We start from the raw sequence: 22,806 nt of genomic DNA on the forward strand, positions 1-22,806 counted from the left end.
AAACAAACAAACAAACAAACAAACAAAAGAACACAAAACCACAACCCCCAAAAAACAAACAAACATGTTTGTTCTGTCTCATTTCCACATCAGTTTGAGAATTTTGAGAAATTTCCCCAAGGTATGCATTTTGGGGCCACTGTCCCTAATGTACACACTTGTATATGCATGTTTTGACTGGAGGAGTGCATCATCCACAAAATTCACAAAACACTGGAGGATAATTGTGCTCTAGTTCATGTAATATTTGCGGAAGATCAAAATAACACAGTTCATGTCAAAATGCAAAACAACAAATTCCATCCCATCCCTTGTATGGGACACTTCAAGAGGAATATGATATTCTGGGTAAAGCAAGAAGGGATCTTCATCTTTCCATCAGGTGAGAGAGTAGGGATGAACGGATTGTGCAAAATCCATTCCATCTGTTTTGCACAATCCATTGTCAGGCACCTTCCATCCCGTTGTCCACCCATCACCAGAATCAGGGTTTTTTTTTGTTTCCAAATATTCACAAATTTGCATTTGCACATATGTGCAGTTGCACGATTTCCCATGTGTGCAAATGTGCAAATTCCCCTGAAATGTGTATTTTCACGCTTTACCCTATGGAGGAAATGCACATTTTTGGCTGAGTTTTTATTTTGCACATTTTTCTATGAGAAAGTTAGAAAATCAGTCCTCAAGTCCATGGAATCCACCCAACAAGAAAAAGCCGGTCCGCTGTGGAATCCATGGGTCAGAGTCACAAAAATCCAAACTAATTTGGTTCTGTTGTGGATTTCTCTGACACCCCTAGTTGAGAGTAGAGTGGATTGGATTAATTCTCATGTGGGGTTTACTGCACTCCCACTACCTATTTCTCCCAATTTCTCATTGGTGGGGCTCACCAGTAGCTTCTTTCTTTCTTTCTTTCTTTCTTTCTTTCTTTCTTTCTTTTGTGTGCATGTGTGACTGCTGCTACTAGTTTTGGCAGCCTGACCACCATTTTATATCCTCTCTAAAATCCCTGGACCTGCTGTCATTCCAGGGCCTTGTAGGAGTGGCATGGCTGCCTCCACATAAAATGGTGGAAGATAACTAGAAAAATGCAGCCAAGTGGCCTTCTTTTTCTCAGGACAGGGGGTGAGAAAAAGAAGACTCTCACATATTCTCTCCACCAAAAATGTGTTTTGAGAAATTTCAGCTCAGCTCTATTCTAACTAGGGTCCAGGATGGACATAAGAACATGAGAAGAGTCCTGCTGGATCTGACCAAGGGTCCATCTAGTCCAGTATTCTGTTCACACAGTGGCCACTGGCCAACCAGCTGTCAACCAGGAACCCACAAGCAGGACACACGTGCAGCAGCACCCTCCCACCCATGTTCCCCAGCAACTGGTGTTGGTAGGCTCATTGCCTCTGGTACTGGAAGCAGAACATAGGACAAATCTGTCAAATTTGGTTTTACTGTGTTTTTTCCCCCCATTTTTCCAATCTGAAGTTTAGTTTGTGATTTTTTAAAAAAACATTCACACAAAAATCCATATACATTTCCTCCCATTTTTCCTGATTACTCCTGATTAATTAATCAGGATTAATTAATCAATTAATCATTACTCAATTGTGAGTAATTTTGCCTGATAGACACTTTTTTGTTTTTGTTTTTCCAAGCATAATGTATTATTGAACATTATTTTTGCCAATACACACATTTCTGTGTGCACTTTCCCCTAATGTATACCTTTTCTTATTGGAGAACTCAATTTCAAATTTTGGAGAAGTGCAAATTGCAAAGGATAACGGAGTTTTGGTTCATGTCTTACATTTGAAAGTGTGAAATTAAGTAAGTTCACATGAAAGTGTGAACCAAATGAATACTTTCCCAGCACCAATAATGACATGGGAAGAAGGGAGAGAAGACAGACAGCTGTCTTGGCAGGGGGAAAAGATCTCTCTCTCCCCCTTTCCTTCTCTCTCATAAACCTGTAACAAGGGGGCTTCACCTGCTACGTGCATGGAAGGACAACACAAGCAGAAAATGGCTGTGAGTCATGTCTCTGGCCCAGCCCCAATGACACATGGAGCCCACCAGTCCTGTCTCAGGCACAGCCTCTGCAGGTAGACCTCTGTGGGCATAGGCCTTAGAGCGAATAGCTCACCCTCTGTTCCAGAACTCACTTTAGACATTCCACTAGCTAAGGCATAATTCATGGGAGGTAGAGTTCAAGGCAGAGCCAACCCTTGCAACAGAAGGGATGGGGAACCTGTTTCCTTCCAGATGTTAATGTACCATAACTAGGGACGTTGGAGAAATCCACAACAGAAACAAATGAGTTCAGATTTTCATGGGCCCGATAAAAGATAAAAGATAAAAACCACTTTAAGATTAGTATATCCAGAATTCCTGGCAGAAGAAACTGGCTTTACATGGATACACAGGCCAGAGCACTCTGATGCCACAGACTCTGGGGTATTCACAGTCTCTGCGCCCCCTTCCCTCACTTCACTGCAATGGTTGCTTGGTATGACGTCACATGGGCCAACTATTTCCTCTAGAGATTTCCCAATAGAGCAGCAGCTGATGAAATGATTCTTTAACAGGGACCTCTGGCTGCCATGACTGGGTGATGGAGTGGGGAGGGGAATTCCTGCCCTTACCAGAGACTGATGGGAAGTGATGATGGAAGCACCACTGTCAGTACTATACAAGTGTGTGGTTGCTGACTGGTTCCCTGCCACCTTCACTCTCATTAGCAGCCCACTCCCAAATGTGGGGGTGGATAACCAGTCAGCAACCACACGCTTGCAGTGCTGAGTGAGGGATCTGCTTCCATCACCTCCTGTGACTTTCGATAAGGAAATAAGTTCTTCCCCAACATCATTTGATGGTGACGTCCAACCGTTTCTCTTCTGGGTAGGTGAGCAATGGCTTGCATGGGCCATAAATAATTTTTAGCCAGAAACCTTTATAGGGTTACCGTGTTGTTGTTGTTGTTGTTGTTGTTGTTGTTTTTACTTCTCTAAAGGAACAGTCAAGCAGCTTGGCTATGCTCCTTTACCCAAGCCGCAAAACTCTGCTGGAATGGATGCAGTGCCTTACAGATTATGGACTCTCCATGGGGAGTCTTTTGGGCTGTGGGGAGCTGGCCACTTTCTCAGCCAGCCAGAGATTGGAGGGGGGGTGCCTCAAAGCTTGGAAACCCAACATCACCCTGAGGAGGACTCTGTATCTAACAACCCACTATTTGCCCTACTTCAAGGAGAACCCTTGGCTCCCTCTTATATACCTTCCCGGCCTGAGGACATAGTTCTTCCCACAACCTAAGTCTTCAAGGATGGCTGTCACACAGACTTTCCTGTCCTTCAGCCACACAGGAGCCTGGGGCTAGAGAAATAACCATGGACCCTATAAGAACTGCAGTCAGCAGGAGTGGAATCTCTGAAAGGCCTCATCCTGACAGCCTCCTTAACATCTTAGGTAGCTGCAGTCTTTTGCTGGAACAACTCTCCTTCTGAGGCAAGGGTGGGAAACTTTGGGGGGTAGTCCAGGGGTGACTTCTCCCTGGATCTCCCCCCTCTTTGTGGGTCACAATCCTGCTGCAGCTGGGACAAGTTTAGCTTGTTTTCAAGCTAAATTTGCCATGTTTAAGCCCCCATAACAGTTTCCTGCCTAAATCTGGTGGCAAACCACCAATTCTGGAGGTAGTTTTCCCCATTTATTTCATTTCTATATTGCCCAATAGCCAAAGCTCTCTGGGTGGTTCACAAAAATTTGGATGACATCTATTGGGACCATAATGCCAGACAATTGCTTCATGGTCTGAGCCAGCAAAGCAGTCCTTATGTACCTCCCTGGATAAGATGTAGTGGAGATGCCTTCTTGATGGGCCTGCCTTTGCCTGGGGTTTGATATGTGTCAATCTGAGTGATGTTGTTCATGATACAGATACCCTGGAACGCCCTCCCCGCTCATATACGGATGACACCAAGTCGTACAAGCTTACGGAACCACCTAAGACCTATTTGTTTATCTTGTTTATCAAGGCCTTCAATCGCAACGGTGTTGCTGCTTCTTGTGAACTGTTGTTTTAACTGTTTTGCTATTCTCTGCTATGCTACTGTTTTACTGGTCAATATTTGTATGATTTTATTGTGCTTTTTGGATTATCTCACAATAAAAAGTGGTTAATACATTTTAGAAGAATCAATCAATCACTCAGTTTGGAACAGCACTGTGTACAAATGATGAACATGTTATTGCTAAACTGTATTACTGTTAACTGTATAGTGTTAAGGTATGGGACAGATGATGAGCAAGTAAAAGATTGTATGATAAAATGGGCACAAAATGTTGGTCATAAAATATTAATGGAAGGGTGGGAAAGTATGTGGGGAAAAGATCTAAAATGTACTTTATGTATAAATCTTAAAGAGAATTTTTATAAGATGATGTATAGATGGTATATCTCACCGTTTAAACTGTCTAAAATGTATAAGCGTGTTTCTGGAAAATGTTGAAAATGTGAAGATCAGGATGGAATGTTTTATCATTTATGGTGGACTTGTAAAAAAGCTAAAATATTCTGGAAACAAATACAGTCTTTAGTTCAAAGAATATTAAAGACTACTATAGAATTAAAGCCAGAAACTTTTTTATTGGGTCTAACAGATAAACACGTAAAAGACAAGGGGGAACCCTCTTTCTCTACATGACAACAGCTGCAAGGTTATTGTACACACAAAAGTGCAAGAATGAAACAATACCCACTATGAGTGAGTGGATCATGAAAATGATGGAGCTGGCAGAGATGGAAAAACTTACTACTATAATTAAAGAAGGATCAACAACTAAATTTATGTTAGATTGGACACCTTTTATAGAATTTGTACAAGAAATAAAGAAAATGATATCTATGTATGTGGATTTTGAACTTTGAGATGGTTAGTCCTTTTTTGTTGTTGTTAAAAATTAGGAGAGAAATGAGATAATGTCTGTGAACTCAGTGTATGATACACAACTAAGATAAGAAGTAGAGAATAGTAATAAGCATTTGTTGTGTAAAGGGAGCCAAAGGTAGATATTTTACAATCTTAAGAGATATTTTAGTGTATGTGTATTGTGTGTTTATGTTGTTGTTGTTCCTTTTAATTATTTAATTATTAAAATAATTTTTAATTTTTAATTATTTTTTTAAAATATAATTATATATATATATATATATATATATATATATATATACACACATATATACATATATATATATATAAATAAAAGAATCAATCAATCAAATTATGTGGATCAACCAAAAGAACCCTAGGCCAATCCTTGGGCCACCTTGCATTACCCATCTTTTATTCCCTTTGACCTCATTCGAAAAGTAGGTTTTTGTCTGACATAATACAAAGCATGTCTAATCTCTAGAATGCTCCAAGCCGTGAACACCGACTTTCATTCTGTGTCACTTATCACACAAGCAAGATAATATCAGACGGATGGTCTCGAACTGTGAAATTGAGCTGGATGACAGCTCTTCTGTTCTTGATTTCCAAGGAAGCAACATGCGGAGAAAAAAAATGATTGAGACACTCATATTAGAATGATACAATCACCTCCCAAGACTTTACTGAATACAGAGGAGGAGGGAGGGGATGGGCTGATGGCTTGTTGCGTTCTCAGGGTGATTTTTCAAGAAAATTACATGCATTAATGCATCTCATACACCTCCTGGAATGCCTCCTAATGGGGAAACATAACAGATAGCACACACGTTTTGCTTCACTTTGATTGCAAGAGACACCCAAGGGAAAGAATGACAGTTTTTGTTCCCTGGTATCATTATTTTCCTCCCATTCCCCCCGCCCCCACAAAGACAAAACTGATTTCTTTTTGAATGCTATAATTTGAAATGGGATGAGCTGTTCCATACAACGTCACTGGTACGTACCCTACAGTAGGCATTGGGAGGGAGGATAATATTTCATTACAAATGAAGGGTGCCCACATTTACAAAGAATCCAAGGAGCCAAAGATGTCTTTCAACCATCAGCTGACAAGCAAAATAAGTTTATCTCCTCCATTACATAACGTTATCATGGGGGTGGTGGTGAGAGAGAAAGCACACATGTGTGCATGGATGGGGGAAGATTTAGAATGCACCCTCTTTGTTGTTCTCAAATCAAAAATCACTGGAATAATAATGGATTATAGGTTCTTCTCATAACTTCTCCCCCACATACAGAGTAAAAGTATGTGCTGGTCATGATCCCAGTATCATTGCACTCTATTCCTTCCCCTTTGTACATAGAGCCAAAGGCCCGTAAAGGCCAGGCCACTCCTGTGCATTCAGCTGTATGTGTGTAGATATTCCATGCAATCATGAACTCTGATCATACAGGACCTCCGATTGCATGGGACACCTATGCAAATGCAGCTGTATACATTTTGGCGCCCCCATTTCAACTCCTCGGTGAGAACAGGGTGCAAGGCTACTGAGGTTGCCAGTAAAGGGCAGAGTCAACAGCGTGACCCCACTCCCTCCTCCACTTGTTCAGTCTCCATGAGGATGAAAACCTATGAAAAGGACTCCTCTCAATTTAATAAATGTCCAATTTATTAATAGCTCCCTGTGTTTGTCTAGGTGTGGTTCTTACCAAATCACATGGATTGTTTATTTACTGTACTTTTAAACCACCCAATGACCAAAGTCTTTTGGGTGGTGTACCATAAATTAAAAACATGAAGTACAAATATTAAAACACTCTATTTCAGCTCTTTGTCACTTTTACATGCATCATCCTGTTCTGGCCTTAATCTGCATTTTGTTTTAAAAACCCACATGAAGAGGGCCTTTTCTGCTGTGGCTCCCCAGCTGTGGAATGAGCTCCCTAGAGAGGTTCTCCTGGCACCTACATTGTACTCCTTTCAGTGCCAGGTGAAGACCTTTTTATTTTTCCAGTGTTTTAGCATTTTAGCTGCTTCTTCTTCTTCTATTTATTTATATCCCGCCTTTTCCCCAATACTGGGACTCAAGGCGGCCTAGTTCCTAGTCTGTTTTACATCTGTATTTTAAATCTCTGCATTGCCTTTAGGTTTTATTCTGAATGTACTGTTATACTGTGGTTTTAAGCTTTCATATTTTATATTCTTTTATGCTGCATCTTGTGGTTGTAATTTTTGTGCACTGCCCAGAGAGCTTTGGCTATTGGGTGATATAGAAGGGAAATAAATAAATACGAACATTTGCATTTAAATACATATTTAAATATGGATTTTGAAGATATCTTCTCTCAAAATACACATTTCTAAAAACATTTTATCTAAAAATATGGATTTGAAAATGCGTTTTGATACTTTTTTTGTTTGTTCCTTTTTGAGCTGGGAATGGCATCATAAAAATCGGAGAACTGCAAAATCCAAATGATGAGTATGTTCTGTTCTGCACATTAATTGAGAGGGGCTGGATCAGCATGTCAGTTTGTATCAGACTTCACAAAGAACAAGTTTATCAAGCACCTTCCACCTATCAGGGACAAGCCATCAGCTGCTATCAGAGGTGAGCCAGGAAGTCAGAGCCAAAGGACATCTAGAAGCAAACCAGAGTCAGGAAGACTTTGTTGCTCAGGCAAAGTCCCGGCCCAAAGAGGAAGCCTTTGATAGCCCTTCCTGATACTCCAGTGGTCAGATAGGTTGGGTGACTGGATTCATCCCCTTGTGGCTTTCTTTCCCTGTTGGTAAGGAAGTGTCCTGAACAGAGATTTAACATGATGGGACTTCCCGGCATGCTAAATGTAATGTGTAGCCAAGGGTTAATGGACCATCCTCTCCCTGGATGAGTCTCCATACGCCTCTAATCAAGGTATCAAGCCTTTATTCTGTTTACCCTCTTAGCAAAAGAAGTGCAATAACTAACTATCAGGAGCAGAGCCTGGGGGTGCACGGATTGTGTAAAATCCATTTTGTCTGCGTTTCACGGATTGCCAGGAACCTTCCATTCCGTCATCCGCCCATTGCGGGAATCGGGGGGGAGGGCTGCTTCTGAATTTGTGAAAATTCACATGTGCACAGATGTGCTGCTAATCCCCCCAAAGTATGCATTTTCATGCTTTAGTCTGTGGTGGAATGCACATTTTTGGCGCTTTTTTTTTTTTAATCTGCATATTTTTCTATGACAGAATTCGGGAAAGTTAGAAAGCAGGTCTGCTGCAGAATCTGTGGGTCAGATTCATGAAAATCTGAACTCATTTGGTTCTGTTGCAGATTTCTCTGACATCCCTAACAGAGCCTTTATTGCAATTGGCTCTGGAATGAGGCCTGGAAGAATCCCTTCCTTATTTCTATCCATAAGAGCTGTAAGTCTCTTCCACTATTTCAGGTGGTTTCTGGAGTCTGTTAGATGAGGGGATATCTTGAGTTTTCCTGGCTGAAGACTTTCTGTGAATTGTTGTTGTTTATGCTTCATTCTGGCTTTATATTTTTATCTACTTGTTCTCAGACTGGCTGCATATGAATGGTTCACATACATACACACATGCCACACACACACACACACTATGCATATTACACATATGTATTCATGCAAGGACATTCAAGGGTATTAATCCTGGTAGGGATGGGTGAGAAATTAGTTTGGTTTGCATTTCAATGCAAACTTACCAGATTTATGTGCATTTCAAACAGTGTGTACAAGGTCTGCATTTGAAAAATGCATCAAAACGTGCATATATTTTGGAAAAAAATGCATACAACAATCTGTACGAATGTTCTAAAAAAAAATAGCTCACTCAAATATGGAAATTGGACAGTCTGAATTCAGCAATGGCTCAAGTCAAAACCATGCCCACAGCAATTTTGGATGGAAGATATAGGCATGTTCCAAGAAAATTATGGTTCTGTATCTGTGGTATGGGAGAGGTTGAGGAAATTCCTCATTATTTGCTGTACTGCCATCTATATCAAAACCCCAGGGAGAGATCCCTGAGGTGGATCTTGGCAACCTCACAGGGTAAAAGTATCTATGTGAATATTTGCTGGCTACTGTCAGATTACGACCCCTATGTTACATGCAAAACAGCCCTGTATGCAAAGGCTGCAAAACGTATTTGTGCGATCACTCTGAATGCTCTTGCAGTTGACTTTGCAGGTGATTCGTTAGCTTGATTTCTACCTATGTTCTGTTATTACATGATGCTCTGTTTTTTGTAATGGCTATATACCAACTACACCCTTAACTGGACAGAGATAGCCTAGCTACAGTTATCCACAGTCTGATAACCTCTCATCTGGATTATTACAATGCATTCTATGTGGGGATGCCTTTGAACATGGTCCAGAAACTTCATCTGGTCCAAAATAGGGCAGCAAGGTGATTAACAGGGACTGACCAATGAGATGATCACATTACACCAGTACTTTTTCCAGCTGCACTAACTTCCAGTCTAAGTCTGGGACCAATTCAAAGTGCTGGTATTAACATTCGCAGCCCTAAATGGCTCGGGGCCAGATTATCTGAACCGTATGTAATTTCCCAGACTCTAAGATCATGTTCAAGTGTCCTTCTCTGGGAGCCCCTGCCAAAGGAAGTGAGGTGGGTGGCTATTAGGAAGAGGGCCTTTTCTGCTGTGGCACCCTGGCTGTGGAATGAGCTCCCTAGAGAGGTTCGCCTGGCACCTACGTTGTACTCTTTTCAGTGCCAGGTGAAGACCTTGTTATTTTCCCAGTATTTTAGCATTTTATCTTTTAGTTCTGTTGTTTTAAATCTGTATTTTTAATCTCTGCATTGTTGCCAGGTTTTTATTCTGGTTGTACTGTTATATTGTGGTTTTAGGCTTTTATATTTCATATTGTTTTATGCTTCACCTTATAGCTGTAATTTTTGTGAACTGCCCAGAGAGCTTCAGCTATTGGGCCATATAGAACTCACTCACTCACTCACTCACTCACTCACTCACATACAATAAAATATTCTGATTCTTACTTAGCAGTGGAGAAATGATAACCTGAGAGAAATCAAGCTTGACAAATTCTCCCATGCCTGTATCTGGGGAACTGGAATACTATTGTGTTGTGTGTGTGTGTGTGTGTGTGTGAGAGAGAGAGAGAGAGAGAGTAAATAAATTAAGTTGTATTTAATTAAGTTGTATAAAGGAAGGAGGAGCCTAGGGAGAAATCTGAAATGGAACCATGGAGTCAAATGAATCAAATCTGACCCACGGATTCCACAGTGGACCACATCTTCCCAAGTATCACAGATTCTGCAGACTTGCAGACCATTTTTTAAAAACTTTCCAGAATTTTATGCAAATGTAGTCGCATATAAATACATTAAAAAAAAAACAACAGCCACTGGCCAAAGACACACATTTCCTCCATAGGTTAAGCATGAAAATACACACTTTGGAGAGATTTGCACATGTGGGGGGAGGGATTTGCATGTTTTTGCAAGTGTGATTTTGTGCACATGAGAACTTGTGCAAATTTGAGATATTTGAAAAAAGTCCTATTCTGCCAATAAGTGGACGACAGAACAAAAGACATCTGATAATCTGGGAAATGCAGATGGAATGGATTTTACCAAATCCATACATCCCTAGGAGATCCCCAAGCTTCCTTTGTCCTTCTGTTCTTGAACTATGCTTATCTTCTCTTTAGTACATACTTGTCCCCATTCATCTCACTCCCAGGCTCTAGGGACAACTAGGAACATAGGATGCTGCCTTATACTGAGTCAGAATAGCCCTTCTAGAAAAAGGGATGTGGAATCTCCACGCCACGGGGCTATTTATTTATTTAAAACATTTCTTGGCTTTTCAGGGTAGAAGCCCTCCCAAGGTGGCTCACAACAATAAAATCCATACAAACAGCTAAAATATTAAAAGCGATAAAACACATAAACACAATTACATAGCAATAAAAGCAACAATAAAAGCTGACAATAAAACCAACAAAAAACAACAACAGCAGTCATATCAAGAGAAGGCTGTGGTAAAATAATATGTTTTCAAGGCCTTCTTAAAAGCCTGCAATGACGGAGCATGGCAGACCTCCAATGGCAGCTTGTTCCAAAGGTGTGGGGCCTTTGGAAAATTAGAGTGAGAACCCTGAGTGAGACGGCTGTGGAGTGTAAGGGGGATTCGGTGATCTGACAGGACTATCCTTGTGAGGAATTTTAGCAAGTTTCAAGCGCCCTTTTAAACTCGAGTGTTTTTAAACTGTAGGTGTAATTTTCTCTCATTTCCAGCTCAGTGTTTTTTCTGGCGGTCATTTCGCTCTCAGGTTTTGTGAGCAATTTTAGTCAGATTTAAGATGTATTTTAAATGTGGAAGTTCAAAGGCGTTTTTCTAAATGTGAATGTTTTTAAATGAAATGTGTCTTTTTCTGTCGCTCTTCTTGATTACATTCACACTCATCCTGATGGGTGTTTTTGTGCTTGTCGTTCTGCAATGGCCTATGACTAAAAACAATAAACATATGCATGTATAACTAGGAACAGACAAATCTGTCACTTTCACTGACTCTCACATTACATTTCAAGGTCTTCCCGCCCCATTATTGAAGACATTTGAGGATTTGGGTTGGGTAAGGTCTTATAAAAATTAAAAGGAACAAAGGAGATTTCCGCCCATCTGCACTGGCCAAATCCAATAGATACAGCTATTCCCAGCATGGAGGGGACCATATTGTACGTGCTTGAACTTGGACAACATTTTCACTCATCCCTGCTTTTAATTGGAGATGCATTGCACTGGGGTCTTCTACATGTGAAGCATGTGCTGTGGCACTGAGCCAGCCCTGTTTCTCTGATTGTCCTCTGGAGGAGAAATCAGATAAGCAGAGATAAATAGCAGAAAAGATAGAGGCTGCTTACAGTGAGTCAAACCCTGGCTTTCATGTGCCTGCTTTTGATGCAATTAATGTAATATGTAGCCAGCCTCTGAGGCCCAATTCATAACTAGGCCTGGGAGTCATGTCCCTGTATGGTTTCTCTTTCTATGCTATGTCTTGGAGCTGCGTCAGTGTGGCCAGTGACATGATCCCTGTGTACGCAAATCTCAACAGATGCAGGAGAAAGCTGACATGTGGGTGGGAAGTGGGTACATCACTGGGCTTGACCTCTTATTAGGCAGAATGAGGTAACCACTTCAGGCAGCAGATGTTGAGGGATGGGGAGCAGATGGAGCTCCTAAGCTAACCTGTGCCCTTCAGCTAGTAAGATGGGCCATAGCTCAGTGTGATGGAGTGCATGCTTTGCATGCAGAAGGTCTCAGGTTCGATTCCCAGCTTCTCTAGGCAGGGTGAGAAAGAATCCTGCCTGAAACCCTGGAGAGCCGCTGCCAGTCAGTGTTGACAATACTGGGCTAGATGGACCAAGGGTCTGACCCAGTATAAGGCAGTTTCCTATGTCCCTATGTTCCTAGCCTGCTCTCCTCTGAGGTGGTGAAGGGTGCAACCCCATTGGTGGTACTGAAGAAAGCTTCAGTTGCTAGTCTAATTGGCTTCTGTACATTGAATGGCAGCAGGGCACCATCTTGTCCTTCGCCTCTGGCAGCAAAATGTCTTGGGCTACTCTGGGTCTCATTGACATGGTTCTGAGATGCACGTGTCTCTTTGATACCAGAGCATCATGACAAGACTCCATAGAGAAGTTCCTCCCATACATTTGGATTCCAGATACAGGAAAGAGGACTGTGCTACAGATAGTGTGTTGAAGTAGGGTTAGCTAGATCCAGCCCTGGAACCTGTTCTCAATGCCAGGGCTGAGTTGTGGATGGTACAAGATAACAAGTGGAACCTACAACATAACGTTGCCATGTGGAGTACTCCTGTTCAGGATTCCAGCCAGCAATGCTCTTTTCCACTCCATCCCACCTCTCTTCACTCCAGTTTCCCCACCACCACCACAACAGACACTCAACATCTTTATGGACAACCCCCCCCCCCAGTCTTAGAGGGAATTTTGTTGTATTTCTGAAAACTTTGGGATTCTCCTGACCCTACTGATACTGCAGGCCTAGGTCTCTGCAGAAAATGGGGGTGGGTTGGCAAGGGTCTGCTGCAAAGGATGCCCTGTGTAGCAAAGGGTTTCTTGTGCACAGAGTCTGGCAAAAAGCCCCCATTGGCAGATCAGGATTTGCATGGGGCTGAACATCTACTAATGTGATGAGACTATCATCTGTCTGTCTGAATGTCTGTCTGTCTGTCGTTGTCATCATCATCATCATCATCATCATCATCATCTATATCTACCATCATCTATCTATCTATCTATCTATCTATCTATCTATCTATCTATCTATCTATCTATCTATCATCTATCTTCTATTTAACATCCATCCATCTGTCCATCTGTCCGTCTGTCTGTCTATCTATCTATCTATCTATCTATCTATCTATCTATCTATCTATCTATCTATCTATCTATCTAATCTATCTTCTATATCTATCTATCTATCTATCTATCTATCTAATCTATCTAATCTATCATCTATATCCATCTATCTATCTATCTATCTATCTATCTATCTATCCATCCATCCATCTATCTATCTCTTCTATCTATCTATCTATCTATCTATCTATCTATCTATCTATCTATCATCTACACACACAAGGTAGAAAGACTATCAAAAATGTATTGAAAAAAAATTAAGCTAAATGTTTCAGCTTCTGCCCTCATCAGTAGCTGTGCTGTTAATCATGTGTATTGTAGCTACTGATGAGGGCAGAAGCTGAAACGTTTAGCTTAAATATATTTTTTAATACTCTGTTGTTTGTCTTTCTATATTTCTTTCATATTTTACAGTAAGACTGAAGGCATCCACAATGGATCCAGAGCCTCCTTGTTGATCTCTCTCTCTGCTGCCCACAGGAAACCCACAAGCAGGACATGTTTGAAACAGCACCCTCCCACCCAAGTTCCCCAGCAACCAGTGTACATAGGCATACTGCCTCTGATACTGGAGGCCATCAGGACTAGTAACCATTGATAGCCTTCTCCTCCATGAATTTGTCCAATCCCCCTTTAAAGCCAACTAAAGGGATGGCCATCACTAGAATGGTTAGAGTGTTGGACTGGGGATTGGGAGATCTGGGTTCTAGTCCCCACTCAGCCATGAATCTCAATAGGTGACTCTGGGCCAGTCACTGACTCTCAGCCTAACCTACCTCACAGAGTTGTTGTGAGGATAAGAAGGAGGAGAATCATGTAAGCCACCTTGTGTTCCTTGCAAGAGGAAAAAAGACAGGATATAAATGTGATAATAAATAAAAACAAAATAAATATCTGTGACATTAGCAGGGGGCCACAGACTGGGGTAGAAAGAGAGAGCCTGAAGAGCATTGTCTATGAAGAAGTAGAACCAGACAGTACTATGTGGGTGGATTAAAATCTTGCCAAGATCTAAATATAGTCATAGGATATGTTGCTGAATGATTGTGAAATCATTGATTCAGGTTTATTCATTGTTCTGCTGAATATTCTATTCTGGTTTGCTGACTCTACTGGATTGGTTTGCTGGCTTCACTTATATTGTGTGGATGACCTCAGTGTTGTAGGGTAAGCGTAGATAAGATTGCTGTCACAGCACAACCAATTTGCACACAGGTGGTGGTGGTGGTGGGAGAAGATGTTTTCTATTTGAGAGGGTGACTTCCAGCTAATCTCATAAAATGATTTCTTTCTGTTTTGAATGTAAACACTAATAAAATTATAATGTAACCCTGTGCAGCAATGGTTCCATTGCAGAATACAGCTGACACCTAATTTCCTGGAAGATGACATGGAGAAACTTGGAGATCTCCATGTGGTCCGACATCCATGGTTTCTGTACCCTCAAGTCCTCGGAGAACAAGCAGGAAATAAATTAAATTGGCCATTTGACTTCTGCTGCTACACGTGAACTTCAAGGGCTCTTGAGTGAGGCCTTTAGGTTCATTGCCTTAATCACCATGCTGTGCTTGAATTATGGGTAGGCTACAGCTGAAATGGAATTTTACCTACATCTAAAATTTGGCCCCATGTCAGAATTCACCTTTGACCCATGGAATTTTGAAAACTTTTCAGAAGTACACTTGTCAAATTCGACTTGATCAAATTCGAGAAGAACAAGAACTCTTGTGGATGAATTTCAATGCAGTCACGTTACCTAAGAACTACATATTAACTACACTGAACTAGTTGTTTACGGAATACATCTAGACCCCAAGTTAAGACATTCCTTTTCCAGCAGGCATTTAAACTTTAATCTGGTGCTCTGAATATTAATTTTACTGCTGGCTCCTTAATGCATTTAATATTGTTAATATTTTAATGTTTAATGTGGTATTACTTTGCTACTTTTATTGTTGTCTTTTTTGGTCTTTTGTGATTGTAAACCCCCTCGAGGACATTTGCTGGTTGTGTGGTATGCAAATCTAACAATTGACTACATCAAGTACTTTTATGAGTTCTTTTTTCTTTTTAAAATCTCCAAGCAGTAGCTTGAACGGGTAATATTGGGCGGCGGGGGGGGGGGGAATTCACACAAGGAGAATATTGTTTGTTTATTTGTTTATATATTTGATTTCCACACCACCTTTTCATCCAGAAGGATTGTCAAGGTGGCTTATGCAACATAGCAAAATCAAAACGCAATTAAATTGGAGCTGCTCCCACCCCTTCTGCAGTGGAGGCTGGTGGCTCTGATGTCAGTGGGCCAGTGAATCCACTTGGATTTCAGTCAGAACCAGTCAGAACTCCAAAGGAGCTCTCCGATGTGTTCCGCACCATGGATAGCTCCTTTAGAATCAATCGCCTCACTGACATTGGAGCCACCAGCTTCCACGCCCTTCTGACATACCTTTGAATATGAACTTAAGAACATAAGAAGAGCCCTGCTGGATCAGACCAAGGGTCCATCTAGTCCAGCATTCTGTTCACACAGTGGCCAACCAGCTGTCGACCAGGGACCCACAAGCAGGGCATGAGCGCAACAGTGCCCTCCCACCCATGTTCCCCAGCAACGGGTGTCCATAGGTTCACTGCCTCTGGTACTGGATGAAGCACATAGACATCAAGGCTAGTAGCCATAGATAGCTTTTCCCAATTAAATTTGTCTAACTTCTTTTAAAGCCATCCAAATTGGTGGCCATCACTACATCTTGTGATAGTGAATTCCTTAGTTTAACTCTGCACTGTGTGAAGAAGCCCTCCCTTTAATATGTCCTGAATCTCCCACCAATCAGCTTCATAGGATGACCCCATGGGGTTCTAGTACTTTGAGAGAGCGAGAAAAATGTCTCCCTATCCACATTCTCCATACCATACATAATTTTGTAGAACTCTATCATGTCTCCCCTTACCCTCCTTTTTTCCAATAATTCACTCCTCACCTCAGGCTCACTCCAATTCTTGTTAGATTATCATGGTTCTTTCAGTCTCCATTTACCCCATCTCATGCCCTGAATGTTGGCAATTGGGCACTCCTTACTCTCAGTGATTTTTAAGATTTGTGTGGTCAAATATGAACAGGAGGGTTTGCTTTTTTATCTGAATTTGAGGCAGGAGATGTTTGTGTTTATCCTAATTCCCTTTAGCCCCAAACAAGATCTTTCAGGGGATAAATGACATTCCACTAGAAGGTTTTTCATGTATGTAGCCCAGTTATCAATATTATATCACACGTTAATGTGACCAATAAAAAGAACTCATGGTTCCATGGATTTAGGAGCAGGTGTACCCCCACTTTTCAATGGCATCTCTGTGTAAACGTCTTGAGTTTCTCCCCCACTCCATGACCATTCACTCCTATTGAGGTGCTGCAGTTATGAATGTAGTATGAAAATGAGAGGCCATATGCTCCAAGTGTCCCCATTTGACCATGGACTACTTTCTGGCCTATATTTCTGGCAAACCATCCCTCCAGTTTTTCCCCTACCTTTGTGTTTTGGGGATGCTATGTTAGCTGCATCCAGACCTTAGGGCTGCAATTACATTCCCAGTGTGCTTTTTGTTGCAGAATTTACGCAAACAGAAACCTACAATGTAGTCCTTCTAGGAAATTATCGCTTGCCCAATAGTAAACAATGTCCCCAAATTGCAACCATTTCCTATTCAAAGTTTTCTTTCTGTAAGCAAAGAAGTGTCTGGGGCATAAAACAGCCCAGAAAACTATTGTTTTTTTTGCCATTGGGGTGGGTTTTGTTAGAATCATAGAATAGTAGGGTTGGACGGGGCCTACAAGGCCATCAAGTCCAACCCCCTGCTCAATGCAGGAATCCAAGTCAGAGCATCCCTGACAGATGGCTGTCCATCCTCATCCTGAATGCCTCCAGTGTGGGAGAGCCCACCACCTCCCCAGGGAATGGGTTCCATTGTCATATTGCTCTAACAGTTGGGACATTTTTCCTGATGTTCAGCCGGAATCTGGCTTCCTGTCACTTGAGCCCATTATTCCGTGTCCTGCACTCTGGGATGATTGAGAAGAGATCCTGGCCTTCCTCTCTGGGACAACCTTTCAAGTCCTTGAAGAGCGCTATCGTACCTCCCCTCAGTCTTCTCTTCTCCAGGCTCAACATGCCCAGTTCTTTCAGTCTCTCCTCACAGGGCTTTGTTTCCAGTCCCCTGATCATCCTTGTTGCCCTCCTCTGAACCCTCTCCAGCTTGTCTGCATCCTTCTTAAAGTGTGGTGCCCAGAACTGGACACAGTACTCCAGATGAGGCCTAACCAGTGCTGAGTAGAGGGGAACTAGTATTTCCCGGGATTTGGAAGCTATGCTTCTATTAATGCAGCCCAAAACAGCATTTGCCAACATTGTTGGCTCATATTCAGCTTGTGATCTACGACAATGCCAAGATCCTTCTCACTTGTAGTGTTGTTGAGCCACGTATCCCCCATCTTGTAACTGTGCCTTTGGTTTTTTTTCCTAGGTGCAGAACTTGGCATTTATCTCTATTAAATTTCATTCTGTTGTTTTCTGTCCAGTGCTCCAGTCTATCAAGATAACTTTGAATTTTGTTTCTGTCTTCCAAAGTATTAGCTATCCCACCCAATTTGGTGTCATCTGCAAATTTTATCAGCATTCCCTGCACCTCCTTTGTTTGTTTGTTTTGTCCCAGCCAATACAATGCATGGGAGTAATTTGTTTCCATCAAAACAGAACCAAAAAAGCAGAAATAAGTGCTCATAAAAAGTTTTCATTCTGAAAACAAAAATATCCCAAGAAATTGATTTAGTTTTGCAATTGGAGTACTTCTTTGTCCCAGACAATGTTAACAAATACCCCTGCCTGGTCCTTGCAGTTCTCAGGAGGGGTACTTCTGATGATGCCACATGTTTCTGAGGTTCTCCTTAGACTATGTGTAATAGCACATGGAGGGAGCAATCCTATGGCCTCCAGTCAGCAGCTAGATGGCCATAGGATATCTTGTTTTCTGGGAACTGACCTCAGAGCCCACACTCCAAGGTCAGTTCCCAGAGAACTGACCTTCCCCCCCTTCCATGCTGCCTCATAGGCAGCATGAAGAAGCCCCATCCTCCGCGCTCTCAAGAGGAGTGCGGAGCGGCAGAAACAGGGCATGCCAGGGGTGTTCCGGGCAGGGAGGGCAAAAATGCCAGTATGATGCATCCTATGTGTCATCTGGAAGCCTTTTCCCCCACTCCGCCGTCCCACAGCTAGATAGCTGAAAGTGGCTGTCTAGCCAAAAATGCAGGTCAGGAGAAGCACGGAGGGAATGATCCGCATGCTTCTCCTGCCCTGAAATGTTTAGGCATTCACCTCCGAGTTTGGAGGTGGCTGCCTATCTGCATAGGATTGCTCCCTTAGTGTTGCAGTACCTGCCTGCCCTTGGGAACATGCTACTGAATGACATTACCCAGGCAACTTCCTTCTTGATCTTTATATGTCTACTCAAGTCCTACTTCTTTACAGAGGCCTTCCCTGAAAGATGACACTGCCAGTATGGTTATAATCGACCAATGACTATTTTTACTGTGCCCCTATTGTCACATTTTATGTCTTTATCCTTTCTGTAAACTGTTTTGAGAGACTACCGGAAAGAGGCTTAAAAAATCGTGTCATAAATAGAATAGAATAAAATGAAATAAAACATAGTGGGATTTAAAAACAACCACAACACAGACCTAGCAAAGAAGACTGAAGTGCCCTGCTTCTAATGGCACATGCAGTGATTTGTTTCAGGGGCATTTTACTATCCTAAGATTCACTTAGCTTGGAGTAGTAAAGCATCCTAAACTTATCGATGTAAGTCAGGGCTGGTGGCCTTCCAGATGTTCTTGGACTCAGATTCCTGTCAGCCTCACACAGCATAGACAATGACCAGGGATGATGGGAGTTGTAGCCCAGCAATATCTGGAGGGCTACAGGTTCCCCACTCCTGGTATTTATTTATTTATTTATTTATTTATGTATGTATGTATGTATGTATGTATTGCATTTATATCCCACCTTTTTTCCTCCAAGGAACACAAGGTGGCATACATAATCCTCATCTCCATTTTATCCTCACAACAACAGCTCTGAGAGGTGGGTTGGGCTGAGAGTCTGTGACTGGCCCAAAGTCACCCAGTGAGCTTCCATGGCCGAGTGGGGACTAGAACCCGGATCTCCCGGCTCCCGGTCCAACACTCTCGCCACTACGCCACACCGGCTCTTGTAAGTTGTTTTTAAATGGTTTATGGTTAGGGTTTGGAATATGTTTCCAAATTCTGATAACAAATTGATATTATCCTGAATGTCTCAGATGATTGTACAGAGCTGAACTTGGTTACCACCAGCTTTTGCACTTCTCCTATGTTCCAGTACAGTTTTTGGCTCAAAAACATATCAAAATACATTTTAAAATGCATCTTCTGAGAAAACATGTGCGTAGAAATGTGTATTTTGAGACCAAATAGGCTTTAAAATTACAGAAGGATTTAAATACACATTTAAACATCATGTTTTAGGTAGATTTGTTAAACACACACATACAACCTCACAGTTTCATGTGGAAATGGGATAGGTCTGACTTGGGGGTGAACACATGCACGAGTGACATGGAGCAGAAGTAGTTTTACCTGTCCTAATTAAAATGCTAGTGTCACTTCCTAGAGTTGTTTTCCTTTCCTTTATGTTTCAGACCCCTTCCTTCGGTCTCTAGGATTGTGGGAGCAGGAGGCAGATGGATCTTGTCTTTAATGCACCTACGTGCAGCTGTGAGAGCATTACAACCCCATGAAGCACACGGCGTGCCATTTCACATGCTGGGGGGAATGGGAAGAAAGTCATTTCTCCTAACGTTGGATTTTGCCCTATATTTCAAAGACCAACCCTCAAATGCAGAGAGAGTAGAAGGAAAAGAGAACATTTAGATGTATAGGTTCAAGTCCCTCACACCCCATAGTGTTCATCTGGAAGACCACACTTAATTTCAAACTGGCTCTTGGCTTTTCTTTCAACAAAAATCTTTAAAAACTCTCCATCCTGAGAGTTCTTCAAAGGACTACCTTGGATGGTATACCTTTGACATCCCAAATGTGTTTCTGAGGAAGGCAGAAGCTGAACATTTCATCATTAACATATTTTTCTCAGGTATGCGTTGTTTGGAGAGAGAGGGGGAAGAGGGAGAGAGCACATCTATTAAAATATTTTTTTTTCTTCAGATAAAAAGGTGCACACATTAACTGAGTGCATTATATATCTGCACCTTTTTAGCCAATCAAACATTTTAAAAGCCATAAACATGTGATAGATGATAGATTGATAGTTGTTGTTGATGATGATGATAGATAGATATGAATCATATGATAGATAGATGATAGATAGATGATAGATAGATAGATAGATGATAGATAGATAGATAGATGATAGATAGATAGACAGACAGATACATCGATGACAGATAGATATAGAGGAGAGAGAGAGGATAGATAGATAGATAGGAGAGATAGAGAAGAGATAGAGAGATGAGAGATAGAGATAGATGAGTGATAGATGAGAGAGAGAGAGAGAGATGAGAGAGAGAGAGAGAGAGAGAGGTGATGATAGATAGATAGATAGATAGATAGATAGATAGATAGAGATAGACACACATACACACACACACACACAGATGAATGGACCATAGTGCTGTGGTGGGAGTGCATCATTTGCATGCAAAAAGTTCCCTGTTCAGTCCTGGGGTTCTCCAGGTAAAAGGACTGTAGGTAGCAAGCAACAGCAAAGACCCTTCTTTGCCTGAGACCCTGGAGAGCTACTATCAGTTGAGGCAGACAATACTGGAATAGACAGATTAAATTGTCTCTCCTGGCAGTGGAGGCTGGTTGCTCTGACTTCAGTGGGGTTATGATTCCATTCTGGGTTTCAGTCAGAACCAGCCAGAACTCTAAAGGAGCCGTTCAAGGTGCTGAACCCATTTTAGGGATAGGGTTCAGCACTTTGGATTGCTCCTTTAGAGTCTGGCTGGTTCTGACTGAAACCCAGAATGGAATCATAGTCCCAACAAAATCAGAGCCCCTCGGCCTCCACTGGTTCCTGTCTAAGGCATCTGTCTATGGTAAGATAGATAGATACCCAATTACATGGTATTTTACAGAGTAACAGAAACAAAATTAAGGTCCCTGCTGCAAGGGGCTTGCAATTTAATTTTGACAGTACTCACCTTCAAGGAACTTTGCCACATTTCAAGCAGCTTTGAGTCAAAATCTCAACCTGGACATCACACCCAACAATAACCTACCCTCTGCAATGCAGTAGGCTGGCCTTTTACAGTAGCATTGGCTTTCATGAGCCAGCTTAAGCCAAGCCTGGAATAATGAATGGTGTGCCTTGGAACCTGGCATCCAGCACTTTCTCTGGAAAACAGGAGTGAAAAGAGATGAAGGACATAATCAGGAAGTAACTTACCGTCCGTTGAAGTACTAAGACCACAATAATTCCCAGAGCTGCGAGAAGACAGATAGTAAGAGAAGCAATGATGAAATAGATGTATGTGTTGACTGGGGCAGTGAGCTGCCTGGTCACACTTTCTTCAGTCATATCTCTGGCCACTTCCTGAGGACAATTCACTGGTAAGAAAGGATTCTGCTCCAGCTGATAGTTCATCCCTTTATAAAGTCCTCAAGGTTTTGCCCCATATCATCCTTTGATCACCTCCGGTTATGAATCTCTGCTCCTGAGAAGATTCCCCCACACCTTGGCTCATGTGATCTGGAAAAAAATGGTTTCATTGCTTGTCGTAGGAAGAATAGGACAGGAGATCTGAAGGCGGGAGGTGAGTCAATTACCAACTCAGAGAAGAGAAGGCGTTTCTGGGCTCCTGGGTTCCACTAGGATGGGATTTGGTGCCTGATGCTTGGCGGCGGTAGGTAACATAAAACAAAGCATAAAGCCCAGCTCTGTTATCTCTGCTCTGAAGATTTCTGCAACCCTGCTGTCACATTTCGGTAGAAAGAACCATTCTTGGTTGGCAACTTCCTGTTTCACATATCACTAGCTAGCATCTTTCTTTTCTTTTTTTCCCCTCCTTTGCTTTCAGAGAACCGCAGGGTGCAGCCACATCGAAGGAGTTCCCCTTTGTTACTCTGGAGATCTGGATTCCCAGAGGCTGCTGATTCATCTCTATTTTTAGGAATGCGTATACCCCCACTGCCACCCCAAATATGTGGAGCTTGTCCCTTTATTTCCACAGATGTTTCTGCTTCTCCACCCGATGCTATCAGAGATCCACAAAGCTGGCAGGGTATCCAAAGAATTCCACAGCATCTTCGGTGCACATGTGAGCATCCCCTCTCCAAAATATGAAGTTGTGTTTTTTTTTTCCACCTCTCTTCCTGTTTGTGCAACAGTTTG

General features: G+C 42.0%; 1 protein-coding gene across 1 annotated transcript in view; it reads right to left on the minus strand.

The window, feature by feature from the left end:
- TNFSF8 (TNF superfamily member 8) overlaps window positions 1-22,422 on the minus strand; it is a 45,307-nt gene extending 22,885 nt beyond the window's left edge. Inside the window, exon 1 of the mRNA XM_084821227.1 lies at window positions 21,862-22,422. Within this exon, the coding sequence (XP_084677353.1) occupies window positions 21,862-22,059 (198 nt within the window). The 5' untranslated portion in view covers window positions 22,060-22,422. The remainder of the gene's footprint in view (window positions 1-21,861) is intronic.
- Window positions 22,423-22,806: the final 384 nt, after the last annotated feature.

Source organism: Heloderma suspectum, chromosome 14 (assembly GCF_057233095.1).
Source record: "Heloderma suspectum isolate Gila_16-S chromosome 14, 16-S_ref, whole genome shotgun sequence".
NCBI classification, from domain to species: domain Eukaryota; kingdom Metazoa; phylum Chordata; class Lepidosauria; order Squamata; family Helodermatidae; genus Heloderma; species Heloderma suspectum.